The 15,688-nt window shown below is 34.8% G+C and overlaps 2 protein-coding genes and 1 long non-coding RNA gene across 5 annotated transcripts; 2 read left to right on the forward strand and 1 right to left on the reverse strand.

Moving 5' to 3' along the window:
• The first annotated feature begins 6,013 nt into the window (after positions 1-6,013).
• On the forward strand, positions 6,014-6,665 carry LOC141396414 (uncharacterized). Its single transcript, XR_012411158.1, has 2 exons — positions 6,014-6,248; positions 6,318-6,665. It is a non-coding gene; the product is annotated as an uncharacterized lncRNA (long non-coding RNA).
• A 1,695-nt stretch (positions 6,666-8,360) lies between these two features.
• LOC141397917 (uncharacterized) lies at positions 8,361-10,483 on the forward strand. 2 transcript variants are annotated; one of them, XM_073974852.1, is made up of 3 exons: positions 8,361-8,476; positions 8,543-8,716; positions 8,776-10,483. In XM_073974852.1, exons 1-3 carry the CDS (start codon positions 8,396-8,398, stop codon positions 9,619-9,621), a joined length of 1,101 nt encoding a protein of 366 aa, XP_073830953.1. In that variant the 5' UTR covers positions 8,361-8,395; the 3' UTR covers positions 9,622-10,483. The 2 variants fall into 2 exon arrangements, with proteins under 2 accessions (XP_073830953.1, XP_073830954.1); XM_073974853.1 differs by having other exon boundaries at positions 8,416-8,716; positions 8,776-9,658.
• A 1,195-nt stretch (positions 10,484-11,678) lies between these two features.
• Positions 11,679-13,833, reverse strand: Spt7. Of its 2 annotated transcripts, none has more exons than XM_073974854.1 (4): positions 13,580-13,833; positions 13,415-13,517; positions 12,147-12,602; positions 11,679-12,077 (listed from the first exon to the last, which is right to left on the reverse strand). In XM_073974854.1, the coding sequence occupies exons 1-4, from the start codon at positions 13,717-13,719 to the stop codon at positions 11,733-11,735; spliced, it is 1,044 nt and encodes a 347-aa protein (XP_073830955.1). In that variant the 5' UTR covers positions 13,720-13,833; the 3' UTR covers positions 11,679-11,732. The 2 variants fall into 2 exon arrangements, with proteins under 2 accessions (XP_073830955.1, XP_073830956.1); XM_073974855.1 differs by having other exon boundaries at positions 13,415-13,512; positions 13,580-13,813.
• Positions 13,834-15,688: the final 1,855 nt, after the last annotated feature.

Here is a 15,688-nt window from a genome sequence, read left to right on the forward strand (position 1 = left end):
ACACTGATCGATAACATGTTTATCGACCACCCAGTTGAGTTGACATTAATGGTACAACATTTCATCTTAGTCGCGCAGACAACTGACAACTCAACTCAAGTTAAGTGGCAATGCAAGATAGACCCATAAATTCCCCCAAACAAAAAACAGACTAGTGACCCCAAATCCTCAGATGAAAGCGGCATACAATTGTTTTGTTGTGGCGAAAGCAAAAACCGAAATAAATTTACTGAAGAATAAGATAAATGTGTGTTCTTATTTAAATGTGCCTATATGGAAGCTTGGTGAGGGAATTCTTGTGCTATTACATGATGAGAACTACAAACAGTGCATAACAACATATTAAGCGGGTGCCTTCACCAATTTGGAGAAAACACAGATGTTAAAAGTACATTTTTTGTTCTATGCTTTTTTATCAAAATATCAAAAATTTTCTCAACAAAATATGCCAAAAGTAGGCAAAATAAATCAAAATTTATCTATTCTCTAAACGAGCTTTCATTTCAATCCTTTTCTCCTAAAAATCTCTTAAAATTCATTACATCGTTTATAAATCGACCACAAAAATATGACCGTTTTCAAAACGAGAAAAACAAACGATTATCGGATTGCATCACACCCTTTTTTTTTAACAAATTTCCATAGAACACAATGGAATATGAAACCGATATCGAAAACAATTCGAGATCGAAAAATGTACATGCATCACACCTACAATCGTTTTCGACTCGTTTTGAAATCGAAATCGATTTTCATCACATACCTGATAAGGTGGGTTATTCTGAATGAGAATTTCCCATGAGTGTTGTCCTTCCGCCATTTTAACTTAAAGGAGAAAGTGAGAAAACCAACTATATTAGCGTAATTAGTATCCCCGAGGCCTTTGTGTGAACAAATTTTCAAAATGTTCCGAGTCCACTACATTCATCCTATAGTTACATTAGAGTTTTGGTCGGGTTAACTCACCTCATGAGGATTTGTTTGACGTTTGTGCTATGGACTTGTCATTTGAAACCCAAACCCACTGTGTTAATCCGGTTAAGTGTAACCGGGGTATTATGCCTTTCTTATGGACTTAGGTTTATGCATTAAGCTTGGATCGGGGTCATTAATCTATGCATAGACGTCGGAATGCTCTCACCGAGTATGTTCGAATTGAGTGTGGTAACTAAGAAACTGAATATAAGGGGCCAATGTGCACATGGGTTCCATGTATACAGCCGACAACACTAGGGAATTTCGTTTTTAAATAAAAATGACTTTTGTTTTGTCTTTTTTCCTTCGACAATTTCGAAACGATCCTCTATCAAGTGGACAACTTTGTCATGGGAAACTTCCCTCTGCAAAAAATCTCAACGCAGCGCACACTTTTAAAAGTGGGGTATTGCTGTTGATCTAACTTTGAAGTCATCCTTTAACGTTTCCACAATGTGAACTACGGCATCCTTTTCAATCGAAAATACGCCTTAAACCTAAAATACTTTACTGATTATACTGATCTTTCCAACATGAGCTTCAACTTACAGTGAAGATGGTAATTCCAATGGATTCGACTTGTCCCTCAAATTTCTTCTAATTGATGTCATGTCCTGTACATTTTCTTTATCATCACATTTGGCACGGCGCACACTGGTCGAAACCACTGATCTAGCGGCGCGAAAGAAAAAAAATCGAACTATAAAATTGCGAAATATTTTCCATTGTATCGATAACAGACACTTTGCAGACAAAGATTTTGTTTTTTCATTTTTGTTGTTGTAAATATTCTCTCAGTTATTCGATATCAAAAAAGAGTTTTTGTTGCATCAGATTTTAAAAAATTGTTGCAAAAAATTAACTTCATATTTGTTTAAATGTTAAATAAATTCGTAATGAAACTGGACAGGATTTATTTTTAATTAATAGCAGAGGGTGTGATTTAAATTATAAAAATTAGTTTGGGGTCTGGAGGTACTTAATTATATAGCAATAAATTTTCAAAAAATTCAATTTTTTAGTGTTTTTATGGGTTGTACGCGCTTGTTTCATAGAGCGCATCTTGTAAACTTGGCCGAACTTCGAACTTAGGTTCGATTATTTATTGGGGAATGAAATTGGACTCTGGATACGGAATAACCACATTAGGACTGCAAATATTTGCAAATCTTTTGATGACTGCACTTTTAAAATAAACGATTTTGCATGAAATTCAAATTTAGCTGTGAATTTGTGTGGGAGCTACATCAAAATATGGGCTTATCTTGAGAAATGTTTGCAAGGAGGAGTTCTACCCCCGGAGACACTATAATACCATATTATAGATAAATATGCTATTAAATATGGGATAACAAGTAAAAGTTCAACGAATCGGGGGTACCATAAAAGGGGCTACATCGAAACATAAATCTGTGTTGAAAATGTTTTGTTAGAAGATTTTATACGCAGTGAGAACACGGAATGCAAAATTACAGCCAAGTTGGTTTAAAAATGTGGTCATGATATTCAAAATACCTTAAATTGGGAGGTACGGTTACATGGGGGCTATATCAAAACATACACCTATGTCCATAATTTTTGGTGAAAATATTTTGTGACCACTAGGAACCCTAAGTACCAAATTACAGGTAATTTGCTACGAAATTGTGGCTTAAATCCTCAAAATACCGAAAATCTTAAGGTACCGATATATGGGGGCTATACCAAAACATCAGCCGATATTGTTCATATTTGGCCCATTACTACCCACAGGTACACGCTGAGTTTGTGCCAAATTTCAGTGACGTATCTCAATTCGTTTGCAAGTTATTAATTTCGCACCGCTAGATCAGTGCTTTCGACCACCGTGCGGCGGTGCCGATGATTTTCGGCAATTTACACGCACACGACCCGAATGCACAGAAAGAGCGTACAAAGAGAACAAATGTTTTTATTTGTTATTGTTTTATAGCTTGCGTGAATACAAACTTAAAGGTAGTTTACACTATATGTAAATGTCATATGACACAAAATAAAATCATTCAATATCTACCCACGGAGGCAATGTGGAGACGTAGTTTTTTACATTATTGCTTGTGTGGACGCACAGAGTAAATTGCGTAAGGAAAATCTCCAATATTGCACATATTAGCGAATATATAACGATGGAAAAGTTCATGTCATATGACATTTACATATAGTGTAAACTACCCCTTACTAACACACTGTTATAAGTGGCCAACATTTTCACATTTTCTCCGTTCTCTTTTTGGTCATGCCTGTTTTAAAATAGTTTTTTTTTGCGAATTGTGCCTTTTTAGATTTTAGAGTTCACAAGTTTGAAGAAAATATTGATCGATAACACGTTTATCGACAACCCAGTTGGGTTGACATCAATAATACAACATTTCATCTCAGTTGTGCTGACATTGATAACGCAACTCAAGTTTAATGGTAATGCAAAATCGACCCCTAAAATGCAAAAAAATACAGCTTAACAAAAGACTACATAGGGTTAGCTTTTGATCGGAACTATATCCTCAGATAAAAATATCGAAGAAAATATTCCTCCAAAAATCGTCTTCGAACTTTTTTTAGTTTTCGGGTTTGAGACTTGACCGCAGAAAAATTGAGTGATCCGTCGTCTATATGCTCATTAGTCTATGATAGAACAAGAATTCAGCCCCGGGACATAACATAACAATCACAATTACTTTTTTAATGGTAAAAGTGGTAAAGGAGAAAACTGTCAAAATCGCTCAAAATCAATCAGGGGCTCAATTCTTGTTTTATGAAAAATTGATATGAAAACTTTTATAAAGGAAATTTTCATAGAACAAGAATCCAGCCCCAGTTCTACCATTTTTACCCTAAGAAATTTGTCTGGTAGCCTGTGGAAGAAGAGAAAGGCATATTTGCACACTCTCTCCTCTCCCTCTCTCTTAAAAATTGCTTCCAGTTTAGGGGTGAGCACGCCTGTGTGCTAGCACACAGGCAGAGATGCACACGAAGAGCATGCTATTCTTGGCAATTGTATGGGAAAGAGAGTTGTGTTTAACGTTTTCGTAAAGGCGCGTGCATGGCTGCACACAGGCAAATTGTGAAAACGTACTCTTAGTTTTTTGTGAACCATAAACAATTAAAAGTTTATGAAATTTTTTATTTATATTTTTTAATAATTTGCATTGTGGACGATTTTAGACAACATTAATGTTTAAAAAATTTTGAAATAAGTAATGAAACATCAAGAAAAATTAAATATTAATTCTCTCTTAAATTTGCGTCTCTCTCGATTTTTCTCAGCTCTGTTCCAGTTCATTGATGAACAAAAGAGTACTCTAGCTTCGATTACTCTTAATCGCAGCCATAGCTCTGTTCCTTTACGTGCAAGAATCTTAAAGTTTTACCACTTTTTACTCGAAAAGCTTTCCTTTACTTCTGACACCATACAATTCATATGCGGGCAGTTTACAACTTTTACTACTTTTGCCGGTTTTACCTTTTTCAAAAGTAAAGGAACAGACCACATAATTGACACAAGTCATTGTACAATTAGATAGGTGGCATCTACCATCTACCAACCCAGCTGATCGAATTTAAAACGTCAAAAAACTAGGAATTCGCCATGAAAAATCAAAACAAAAAACCGTATGATTCGGTAAGTAAGAGATAACATGTCTACACTTTACAGACAAACACAAGTGATAAAGAGAGACAACAAGAGACCATTTGGCGAAATTTTTGACAGTTTACATTACAAAAAAAGTTGCTTTGTTGTAGCAATTCGCCGATGCATCTACCTTTGTAATTGTACCATGACACAAGTACAATCAAAAATATACACATTTGGTCTGTTTCAGTACTGCAAAAATCTACTAATCTTTACTATTTTTTTTTTGATAACATTAAGGACAAATTGTTATCGTAGTCAAATATAGTGTCTTCTTGCAGGTTCTGGAACAGAGCAATTGTTTTATAAATATTTTTAAACAATTGTTATGTTCCGACTACAGTGGCGCTACGGTGGGGTTCAACCAGCTCAGACGGTGGACCTCTTCAGGGGGTTCTCAACCCTACCACCACTAGCACAAGACGGGATAACAATAAAAGAGGAATGAATCGATCAAACACAACACAAAACAAAACGATTACAAAAAAAACAACATACGCCTATGACATTGGAGCTTGATGGAAAGTGCTCCCACACTGCGCCCGCCCTTCCATGACCCTTTTATTCCACGACATAGAGATTTCTTTACAAAGGGCCCCGTTTGCCACACACACTTACCTACCTATAACAATCCCCTAATTCCCTCTCTCACAAATAACTTTAGCACGACATATTAGATTTTCTTACAACTTTAAACATAGAAGTATTTTATTTGACAAAGTCATTTTTTTATCTTATTGAACAGGTTAACATCAGAATTTAAAAATAGGGGAATCACTAACACCGATAAAAAGAAAACATCTGCGAGCCACTGCCTCAGATTACCTCACAATAAGCGAACGCAGTAAGCCAAAGCGGCTATATATTATAATAAAAACTGGGATAAACCTTCCAAAAAGAGCTCTCTTAAGGGTTAATTGGACCTCTCCATTAAAGGTCCCATATTACGCTTTCCTAGGTATTTAACAGTTCACTCTCAACAGGGTAATCCTACTCTCGCAAAAAAAAAAAATAAAGGAATCATACGGCGTTAATAATCCTTACAAAAAAAATATATATACTAAATTTTACACACTAAATAAATGGGACAATACACATTATACTAGGTTTAACATAAAAGATCAACAAATTGAAATTATTTTTTTAGTTTTAAGTTATTTTAGTTTAGATAGTTTTGGTATTAGAAAAAATCAATATTTTAATTATTTTTTTTAGTTTTAAGTTATTTTAGTTTAGATAATTTTGGTATTAGAAAAAATCAATATTTAAATCGTTGCAGTTTAAATTCAAATTCTTGTAGGTCAAAAAAATTAAAATCTAGCAAGCATCTTTTTATCATAATTTTTAATTCTTAATTTTTTCTTTGTTTGTGTTTCAGGCTGGTTTTTTTTTGGAGTTTAAGCGCGTTCAAGCGCGAGTTTCTCGGCGGCAATTAATGCTAATTTAAGCTCTGTTCCAGAACTAAAAAGTTTTTACAATTTTTACCACTTTTACACATTTTGCGTTCCCGTACACAAAATTTATATGAAAATCGTTTACGACTTTTACAACTTTTACGACTTTTACCACTTTATAAAGTACGGGAACAGGCCATTAATGTTTCTCAGCTGGAGCTTTTCATCCGGTTAGTATATTACTAAGCAAATCGTTACCTGGTCTCCACAATACTTATTGATTTTTATTCTTGTTTCAGGATAACGTAAAGGAATTGCAGATAATTTTTGGCCATATAGTGAGGAGTAGATATCCAAGAATTCAGATTATTCCTTTTGGCACCACTGACACCCAATATCGGATTTGGCTTCCGGACGAAAAAACACAGCTGACCCCCTGGAATTATTCCCGAAGAGGCCAGTTTTTGCTTTGGTGGCTGGTATAATCTTTAAAATCAAAGAAAATACTACTTGTAAATTTCATTTTTTTGGTTTTCCCCTCACAAAAAAACTCACATATCTGTTTGCATACACCTGACTTAAATCACACAAGGCAAAATTTTGAACAAAATATGCCACCAATAAACTGCACTTCACTTTGTTTTAAACTGGGTTTAAATGTGTTTTAATATAGTATTGGTAACACTTGGTGTAGACTACTACAGGCGACGCTTGACAATAATGGCAATTTCCTGGACTTTTCTCTTTAAATACTGCCAACACAGGCGCCGGCATGAGATTTCTCAGGCATTTTCCCACAATTTTCTTGTTTTATTTATTTTCCTTTTGGCTCATTCCCTTGCTGAATTTACGACAGGGTAGAGTTGTATTTTACCAATTACGATACGCGCCCAATAACCGGTAACTGTCAGCTGACCGATCTATCAATGGCAACACCTCTATCAATGATGTCAACCGGCCACTCATCACGTCCGTTTTTTTTCTGGTCTTCGCTCGTTTAGCAACGCTAAATAAAAACACACGCAACACAATAAAAAACATAAACAAGTTAAGAAAAGCCAACAAAATGCAGTGTGAAATATTTAATGGGGTTTCTACACGGTATGTTTTTTACATACTCATGCATAGCAACTGTCACTTTTTTTCGTCCATATGTAATTCCTTCAAAAAATTTTATTTTTCATTCGTTTTCTGTTGTTTTCTTTATTTATATCGCGTACAAACAAAACAGCTGCTTACCATTGGTTTTACAGACGAGAATAGAGCGCGTTCTATTCGAAAAATATACATATGTATGCACATAACACTTTGATGCATTGAAATTTCTGTATGGTTCACACTATGTGTACAAAATTCAGATTTGTAAAAAGTAACAGTTGGTATGCACAAATATGTAAAAAACATACCGTGTAGAACACACTTAAGAGAAAATGTGTCAGATTCTCTTTGTGCGTCCCTGTTTTTTAATTTTCCATCCCTGCCTCACGTAAGTAAGTCCCGGTCCACACTAGCGTGAATTTCATTAAAAAATTTCATGAAATTAGGTGTTCTTAAATCGAATTCCCCACTACAGCAATTTTATGATTTTACTCTACTATAGTATAGTACACATTGACAAGCAAAACTGACAGTCATCGAGGTCTATTTCGTGAATATCAAAGCCTAACTGAAAAATGTCTTTTGTAGTCTCTAAATAATACCGTATATATTGTATTTCAAACGTATTAACCCCCCGTTTACACATGCAAGTGGCAGTTCGAAAAACACAAATACACTCACACATATTCATTGCCACACCAACTAACAACCTCACTGCCGACAAAATTTTCTTGTCAGTAATCAATGTAAGTGCTTTGAAAGTAACTTCAATTTTTTTTCCGAACGTCTACACATGCAAGTGTCAGTTCGAAAAAATTGAAGTTTCGACTATAATATGTATACACAACTGTCTGTAAGTTACTTGCATGTGTAATCATTGGGTTAGCTAAATAAAAGTTGTTATTTGCCGGAAAATCGTCCTAAAAGTACGTTGACTGTCAGTTTTGAATGATAGTGTGTACTCCCCTTATGGACGTCGATCTAGAGCAGCGTCGCCCATAATATTTCCATCAATACTACAGCATATGTGTATGCATGGGTGAAAAAAACAACAACCACATGATATTCATCGTTTGTTTATTTACACGTACACTGTACGTGAGAGAGAGAAGCAAATGCAAAAACAACTCAGTGGGCGCCCTCACTATACTTCTTTGCAAAGACAGCGCGACCCTGATCTAGAGACTGACACAACTGATGTATGATGACTGTTCTACATAAAACAAATTACTAATTTAAAGATGATAGTAGTCCCATCTCTGATTTCTTTGCTAAAGCTATGGTTGGCAACACGTCATGGTTTTGTTTACAACTCCGATTAGCTTGGGTTTTATTTATTTCTTTCTTAGCAAAGGAAAAGGTTAGTAGTTAACGCTTAACAATCAAAACTTAAAAGTAAAATAGAAAATACTACCAAAATCCCAAGATGATGTTTGTCAGCGATGATGATATGATTGAATGTCCATACAATAACTCACATCGAATGCTGAGGAAGCGTTTGCAATCACATCTTCTGAAATGTCGCGTAAATTACCCAAATGTTGAACTCAGGAAGTGTCCGTTCAATTTATCACACTTGATACCAGAGCCGGAATTCACGGTAAGTTGCAATGTTATATAGTAGATTCCTATTATCATTAAAAAATTCATTTATCTTAGCATCATGCCACGAATTGCCCTGATCGTAAATTGATAACACAATATAAATACGATGCTCCTGAAACTGTTGATGAAGAAGTACCGAAACATAAACCGATAGAAAGTGAAGAAAATTGGGATGAAACCGATGTACAAGATTATGACCCAAATAAATATGTTGAAAATGCAACAGTAATACGACAACCCGAAGGACAGACACCATCAGCACGTAAACAATTTATTAAGAAAGAACGTAAACGTTTGGGTGATGCTGATAGTGATGATGAAATTGATAATAGAAATAACTCGCCACCAAATGAGGAGCAGTATAATTGTGATGAAGATCCTTACTATAATGGTGATAGGTATGCAAATCCTTCACCTCCACCACCACCTATTTATAGCAGAAATGAAGATGGACCATCTTCACGTTCATATAGAGATAAGGAGGATCGATATCATCGCCGGAATCGATCTCGTTCTCCAAAACGTTCATCTAGAGATCGTTCACCTTCAAGATCCTATGCAAAGAGTTCAAACTCAAGATCTTCTCGAGATCGTTCACCTTTAAGTTCATATGCAAATAGTTCACACTCAAGATCTTCCCGAGATCGTTCACCATCAAGATCATATGCAAAGAGTTCAAACTCAAGATCTTCTCGAGATCGTTCACCTTCAAGATCATATACAAATAGTTCATATGCAAGATCTTCTCGTGATCGTTCTTCAGAGAGGTATAGAAGACAGTATTCACCTTCTAACTACAAAAGGACAAAGTATGATGTAAGAGGTGATAATGGCAACGAATCTTATAGATATAGATCTCGTTCACCAACATACCACCGAAGAAGACAAGACGACTATTAAAAAAGAAGTTCTGAGAACATAGATGATTTTCTGATTATTGCAATGTTTTATGATTTTTTGTTGAATTTTTATTTTATTTTCCAAAGTTTTTTTGATGATATTAATTTAGCTTCATGGTTTGTATTACATTTATTTAACAAATAATAAAGGACATACATATGTATATATGTATGTATACATATATGGTCTGTTCCAATACTGAAAAAATCTTCTAATTTTTACTTTTTTTTTCGATATCATAAAGGAAAAATTGTTATTGTAGTAAAAAACAGTTGCTTCTTGCAGTTTCTGGAACCGGCATATAATTAAACTTCTAAATTAATTAATGTTACTAATTCTTCTTTGGCAAGGAAAGTTTAAGATTGAATTGACTATATACTACATAGTTTTTGTTTGGAATCTACAAACATAAATATACCAACATACGCTAAGTCTCATGTAAATTCAAACAGGTTCGTGGCATATAGTTCATAACATGGTGCAATAATCTAGAAAACAAGGCCTCGGTGTATTTGCTTATTCTGTCAGAATTACTGGATAATAAACTAAAAACGCGAAATATGAATTGAAGGCAAAGTATTCTTTACAGCTTCTGTATATGTTCAAAAGTTTGTTTCATCACAATGTTGATGAATTTCAGTTCAATAAATACTGTAACAACTAAATATTTTATGCATATTAAAATTCAGTCATATTCTTCAAAACAACATAAGCAAACCAATAGAAAAAATTGTAATCAGCTGTTTGCTATGCTCTACCTTGTTATCATCGTACCATAGTTCATAAGTTTTGGTTTATTAATATTAAATTTTATCTTTGGTTTCATTGATTTCTTGAGAAATAGATAAAAATTATAACAATAGACTTTCTAGTTTGTATTTATTATGATCAAGATTCCATTTATAAAAATTGCGATGTTCTCCAATCAAGAGAGGGTCATCAAAAAGTCTGGAAAGGATTACGTACGTGTGAACCAAAAGTGACAACTAGTACTTCTAATAAACAACATTGCACATCTCCACATGTGATTGCTTTGGTAGTTGTTATCTTCTCCTACTACGGACATGATGTACTGATTTAGAATAGTTGTTTCCTTGCCATAAGCCTCTCCGACGATTCGGTGAGAGAGGGTTATGATAAGTCGAGATTTTCTATTAGCCAAACCCCTCCCTCCATCAACCGAAAATTGACGCAAGTAAAGAGAGTAAGAAAGAAATGAAGTAGTTACTGTAATGATCTTTTTTGGCGAATTTAAAAAAGATTTATCCTATTACTATGGCCGGTAACCGATGGGGGTCAGGTATGTCCTGCGGCGGCAATAAATCCGAATCTTAATAGAAAGTATTCTTTAACTCCCTGACCAGAATGTAGTACAGTAGAATCGCGATAATTCGTACCTTGATAACTCGAAATTCTCAATAATTCGTATAAGCTTTCGGTCCCTTGAAGCCATTTCCTTCGCATTTTAATCTCGCTAAATCGAAAACCTAGATAATTCGTATAAAATGACCAGTCCCTTGGATTACGAATTATCGAGATTCTACTGTAGTTGTTTTTTTTTTTTGTTGATGTATGTATGTCCATATTTATATTAGGCAATTTTCTTGCGGCAATTGTCAGTTTGATGGAGAGAGAGGTGAGGCAAATGGTAACCCTTTGTCTCTCAACACCCCCTCAAATCGACAAACTGACAATTGCCGCAAGGAAAATTGCTTAATGTAAATATGGACTTAGTCTGGCTAAAAATGGTATGGTTTAGGCATTGTATAGTGTTTATAATTGCATGGTAATGCTTTCCTATGCGAATTATTTGTCAATTATTCTACTAACCCACCAAAATGTTCGACGTCAAAGACGGTATTCAAACCAGGTTAAATGCAATCTGGCCCGACATATTCTTAGCGAATCACCTATGAATCTCATAGAAGCGTGGTCCCCAAAAGACTCACTTCATTTTCATAGTATAAGCATGGCATTTTCACCAACCATTTAATTTTGTTTAAAAACCGCGGTCCGAGTTTTGTTGGGAAATTGTTTATATACTGAACACAACGTGCTTATTGTTTTGATGAATTTGAGAGTATTCTGTTCCAAATAACTCAAAATTTATTTTATTGCTCTTGATTTTGAAAATGTGTATTAATATCTGTTGTATATGTTTGTAATTCAACAGTTGACTGTTGTCCACCATCTGGCTGTTGTATTGTTATTTGATTTTGTCCATCCAATAGGCTCATAAGAGTATTTTGATTAACAATATTAACATTGTTGCCCATTCCAGTGGTGTTTGAAAAATCTTGCATTCCCAAGTTATTACCATCTGACGTGGATGGAATTTCAAAGATATTCATGAAATCGCCTTCTTGAAATTCTTCTTTTTGCATACTTTGACTTTCTTTCATGAGCTTATCGTATTCCTGAAAGACACCATTGAATTCGGCAATTTCCATGCGATTCTAAAAAAAAGCAAGCAGTTTAATGTAATTGTGCTTCATTAGAGATTTTCAACAATTGCCGTAACTTACCTTTGCAATAAGATGGTGTTTAAAATAGTTATGAACCTGTGTCAGCGAATTATTTGTCATGGAATAGTAGGCTTTTTCCAAATTTTTTACCTCGATATCACGTTGTGTTTCCAATTTCTCATCGTTGGCATGTACCTCACGTATACTTTGTAGTAGATTCCTCATGAATTCTTCACAAGCATCGGCAAAAAGTACCAACGCCGATTCAGCTGTATCTGTAAAACCAGCTACACGCATTTGACCACACACGGCTTTACGTAGAGATGCCCTACATATTTCTGATGTTATTTTGGGATAATTTTGTGGTACTCCTTTGGCAAAATTTGTATCTTGTGGTGGTACAAACCAAATGGGTTTTGTAAATTTGTCATCTGATACAAAATCTGCTACATTTTCCGGTGGGAAATCTACTTCAGGTATCATTTGACAAGGATTTAATAGATAATTAGATGTGCCCTAAAAAATAACGAATATTACCAACAAAAATATGTTTTATAAAATCAATAATTATTAAGGATATGTTCCTCGACAAAAGTATCGAGGACCTTTAATTGGGGACAAGAATAATTTGTTTGCAAAACTGGGTCCTAAAGTTAAGGAGATTACTGAAGAGGAAAATAAAACATTTTCGTTAAATTTATACAGTTGAACCTCGATTATCCGTGAATCGATTATCCGGGAACCCCCATTATCCGGGATAGAAAATAAATGTTGGTCTTTTTTCCATTTCCTATATTTTTCTTTATAAACTTTATTATCCGGAAGTTAAAGCACACTTTCCAATAAATTTGATTAAGCAAACAAAAGGTAAATGAAAGAAAACTGGAAGTTCTTCCATATTACACAATTTGCATACTAATTGTATCACAAACACCATGGGACAAAGTCAATTCAGATGAATCTGATGTATCCATCTAAAATTTTGTAGATTACCTTTAGAATTATAACAAAAATGACTGACTCTATTATTATTGTACTATACTATTCCATTTTTACTTAAAAATATGTTCAAAAACTGCATAAAAACATTGCCTCCATTATCCTTGAAAATCGATTATCCGTAATGCCTCCGGTCCCGACCATCACGGATAATCGAGGTCCGACTGTATCTTATAGCCTGTTCATATATTTTACATGGTTAAACTTCTTTATGAGGATTTATTTGAAATATAAGCAATGAAATTGACATTTGAAACCCAGTGGTTTTGCCTAATCCGGTTATATATAAACGTACTATTAGATATTCTACATACCGACTACCGACTTACCGACTTGTTCGAGTATGTGTCAATCAATGACTGTAACATTTCCGTCTGTTTCATTACTTCTATGGTTTGTGTAACCAAAGGATTCTTGACTTTAACCGCTACACTAAAAATAAAGATTAATTTTTATTTTGGTTCTATTAAAAGATATTTAAACGGCTTAACTACCTTTTGTTTACTTCCGTCGGTACTTGGTTCTGCACTTCCGACAACTTTACTCGCTTTGCACTGAGTGGTACAATTTTATTTAAATCATTCTGTGCAGGTTTTTCGTCATCGCAGAACTCGCCCCACAGATTTCGGGGCATTTTTTAATTGAATTTAAAACTCAAAGTTTTTAAAACTTGGTCCAGAGAGATAATTTTTTGCAATCAATTTTCGTTTATAAACAAAACATTCACTGATGATTAATACCGAAACAAGACTTAAGTGCTTTGGCCATACTTCAAATATCAATAACATTCATCAATGCTACACAGTGAAAATTTCCATAAAAACTTTTTCTTTAATTATTTTTAGATTTTTATTTATTTATTCATACCAAGGCATATCGACCAGGGGCTGGATTCTCGTTCTATGAAAATTTAAAATGAAAAAGATTTTCTTTATAATATTTTTCATTTGACATTTATTTCCTTTATAAAATTTTTCATTTCACATTTTCATAGTCCATATTTACATTAGGCGATTTTCCTTGCGGCAATTGTCAGTTTGTAGGTAAGAGAGGGTGTTGAGAGGCGAAGGGTTACCAAATGCCTCACCCCTCCCTCCATTAAACTGACAATTGCCACTAGGAAAATTGCCTAATGTAAATATGGACATAGAAACAGAATTGAGCCCCAGGTAGTGGCATCGACATACACTCTGTTTCATGTCAATAGCACATTTCAAATTGCTTTTTGTTACTTCAGTTTAGTCGATATCCGTGGAATAACCTCGGGAATGTTTATATATCTTGGTTTGTAATTGTATGATGTTCTTTTAACAAAAAGTTTGGCTTCGACAACGTACCGTTATAATTTTTTTAATTTTCTTTCAAAAATCCCAAAAGTTGTACGGTTTCAATTGTTTTAAAGAAACTTTTGCACCTGTCCATAGGAGAAAGTCCAAAGGCCTGCGTACATAAGCTGCTCTGCCTGATTGCCTTGTTTTCCTGCTTCATTTTTGACATAATAAAAATAAAAGAATAAAGAAGGCCGAGGAAATTTCGAAGTGGGTTGCCCTTTTCTTTTTTGTTCTTTTATCAGAAGTAAGCAAGGTAAGCAGGCAAGGCAGCTTATGTACGCAGGCCTTTAAATCCCCGGCTGAAGGCCGGCTCCTTAAGAAAACGTACAAATTTAGCCGAAGTTTGCATCTGTCCATAGGAAAAAGTCGTAAATCCCCGGCTGAAGGCCGGCTACTTAAGTCCCGGGCCACACTAAAGTAATTTCACTGAAATTTTGATATGAAATTATGCGTCTCTAGATCGACGTCCATAGTAGAGTAAAATCATAAAATTGCTGTAGTGGGGAGTTCGATTTAAGAACACCTAATTTCATGAAATTTTTTAATGAAATTCACGCTAGTGTGGGCCGGGACTAAGAAAACATGATTTTAATGAAACTTTCGCCCGCGTAGGCGAAATCTGAACCTGACAATAGGAAAAAGTCTTAAATCCACGACCGAAGGCCGACTACTTAGTCCCGGGCCACACTACTGTAATTTCATTGAAATTTTGATATGAAATTATGCGTCTCTAGATCGACGTCCATAGTAGAGTAAAATCATAAAATTGCTGTAGCGGGGAATTCGATTTAAGAACACCTAATTTCATGAAATTTTTTAATGAAATTCACTTTAGTGTGGACCGGGACTTAAGTAAACTTACAATTTTAAAGAAACTTTTGTCCGCGTTGCCGAAATTTGCACCTGTCTATAGGAGAAAGTCTTTAATCCCTGGTCGAAGGCCGGCTACTTTAAAAAACTTACGCGTAGCCGAAATATGCACCTGTCCATAGGAGAAGGTCTTAAATCCACGGCCGAAGGCCGACTACTTAAGTAAACTTAAAATTTTAAAGAAACTTTTGTCCGCGTAGCCGAAATTTGCACCTGTCCATAGGAAAAAATCTAAAATCCACGGCCGATGGCCGACTACTTAAGAAAACTTACGATTTTAATTAAATTTTTGTTCGCGTAGGCTAGATTTGCACCTGTCCATAGGAGAACGTTTTATATCCACGGCCGAAGGCCGACTACTTAAGAAAACTTACAATTTTAAAGAAACTTTTACCCCGAAAT

Source organism: Musca autumnalis, unplaced genomic scaffold, assembly GCF_047663935.1.
Source record: "Musca autumnalis isolate F117 unplaced genomic scaffold, ASM4766393v1 scaffold_3, whole genome shotgun sequence".
In the NCBI taxonomy this organism is placed as follows: Eukaryota; Metazoa; Arthropoda; class Insecta; order Diptera; family Muscidae; genus Musca; species Musca autumnalis.

What these genes read in the sequence shown, in the direction of transcription:
- Spt7 (XM_073974854.1), bottom strand. Translation starts at nt 13,719, where the DNA reads ATGCCCCGAAATCTGTGGGGCGAGTTCTGCGATGACGAAAAACCTGCA. An exon ending in ACACATACTCGAACAAGTCG is followed by an intron (nt 12,603 to 13,414) that starts GTAAGTCGGTAG and finishes GTTATTTTTTAG; the next exon opens with GGCACATCTAATTATCTATT. An exon ending in AACACCATCTTATTGCAAAG is followed by an intron (nt 12,078 to 12,146) that starts GTAAGTTACGGC and finishes GCTTTTTTTTAG; the next exon opens with AATCGCATGGAAATTGCCGA.
- LOC141397917 (XM_073974852.1), top strand. Translation starts at nt 8,396, where the DNA reads ATGGTTGGCAACACGTCATGGTTTTGTTTACAACTCCGATTAGCTTGG. An exon ending in CTTTCTTAGCAAAGGAAAAG is followed by an intron (nt 8,477 to 8,542) that starts GTTAGTAGTTAA and finishes CAAAATCCCAAG; the next exon opens with ATGATGTTTGTCAGCGATGA. An exon ending in TACCAGAGCCGGAATTCACG is followed by an intron (nt 8,717 to 8,775) that starts GTAAGTTGCAAT and finishes CATTTATCTTAG; the next exon opens with CATCATGCCACGAATTGCCC.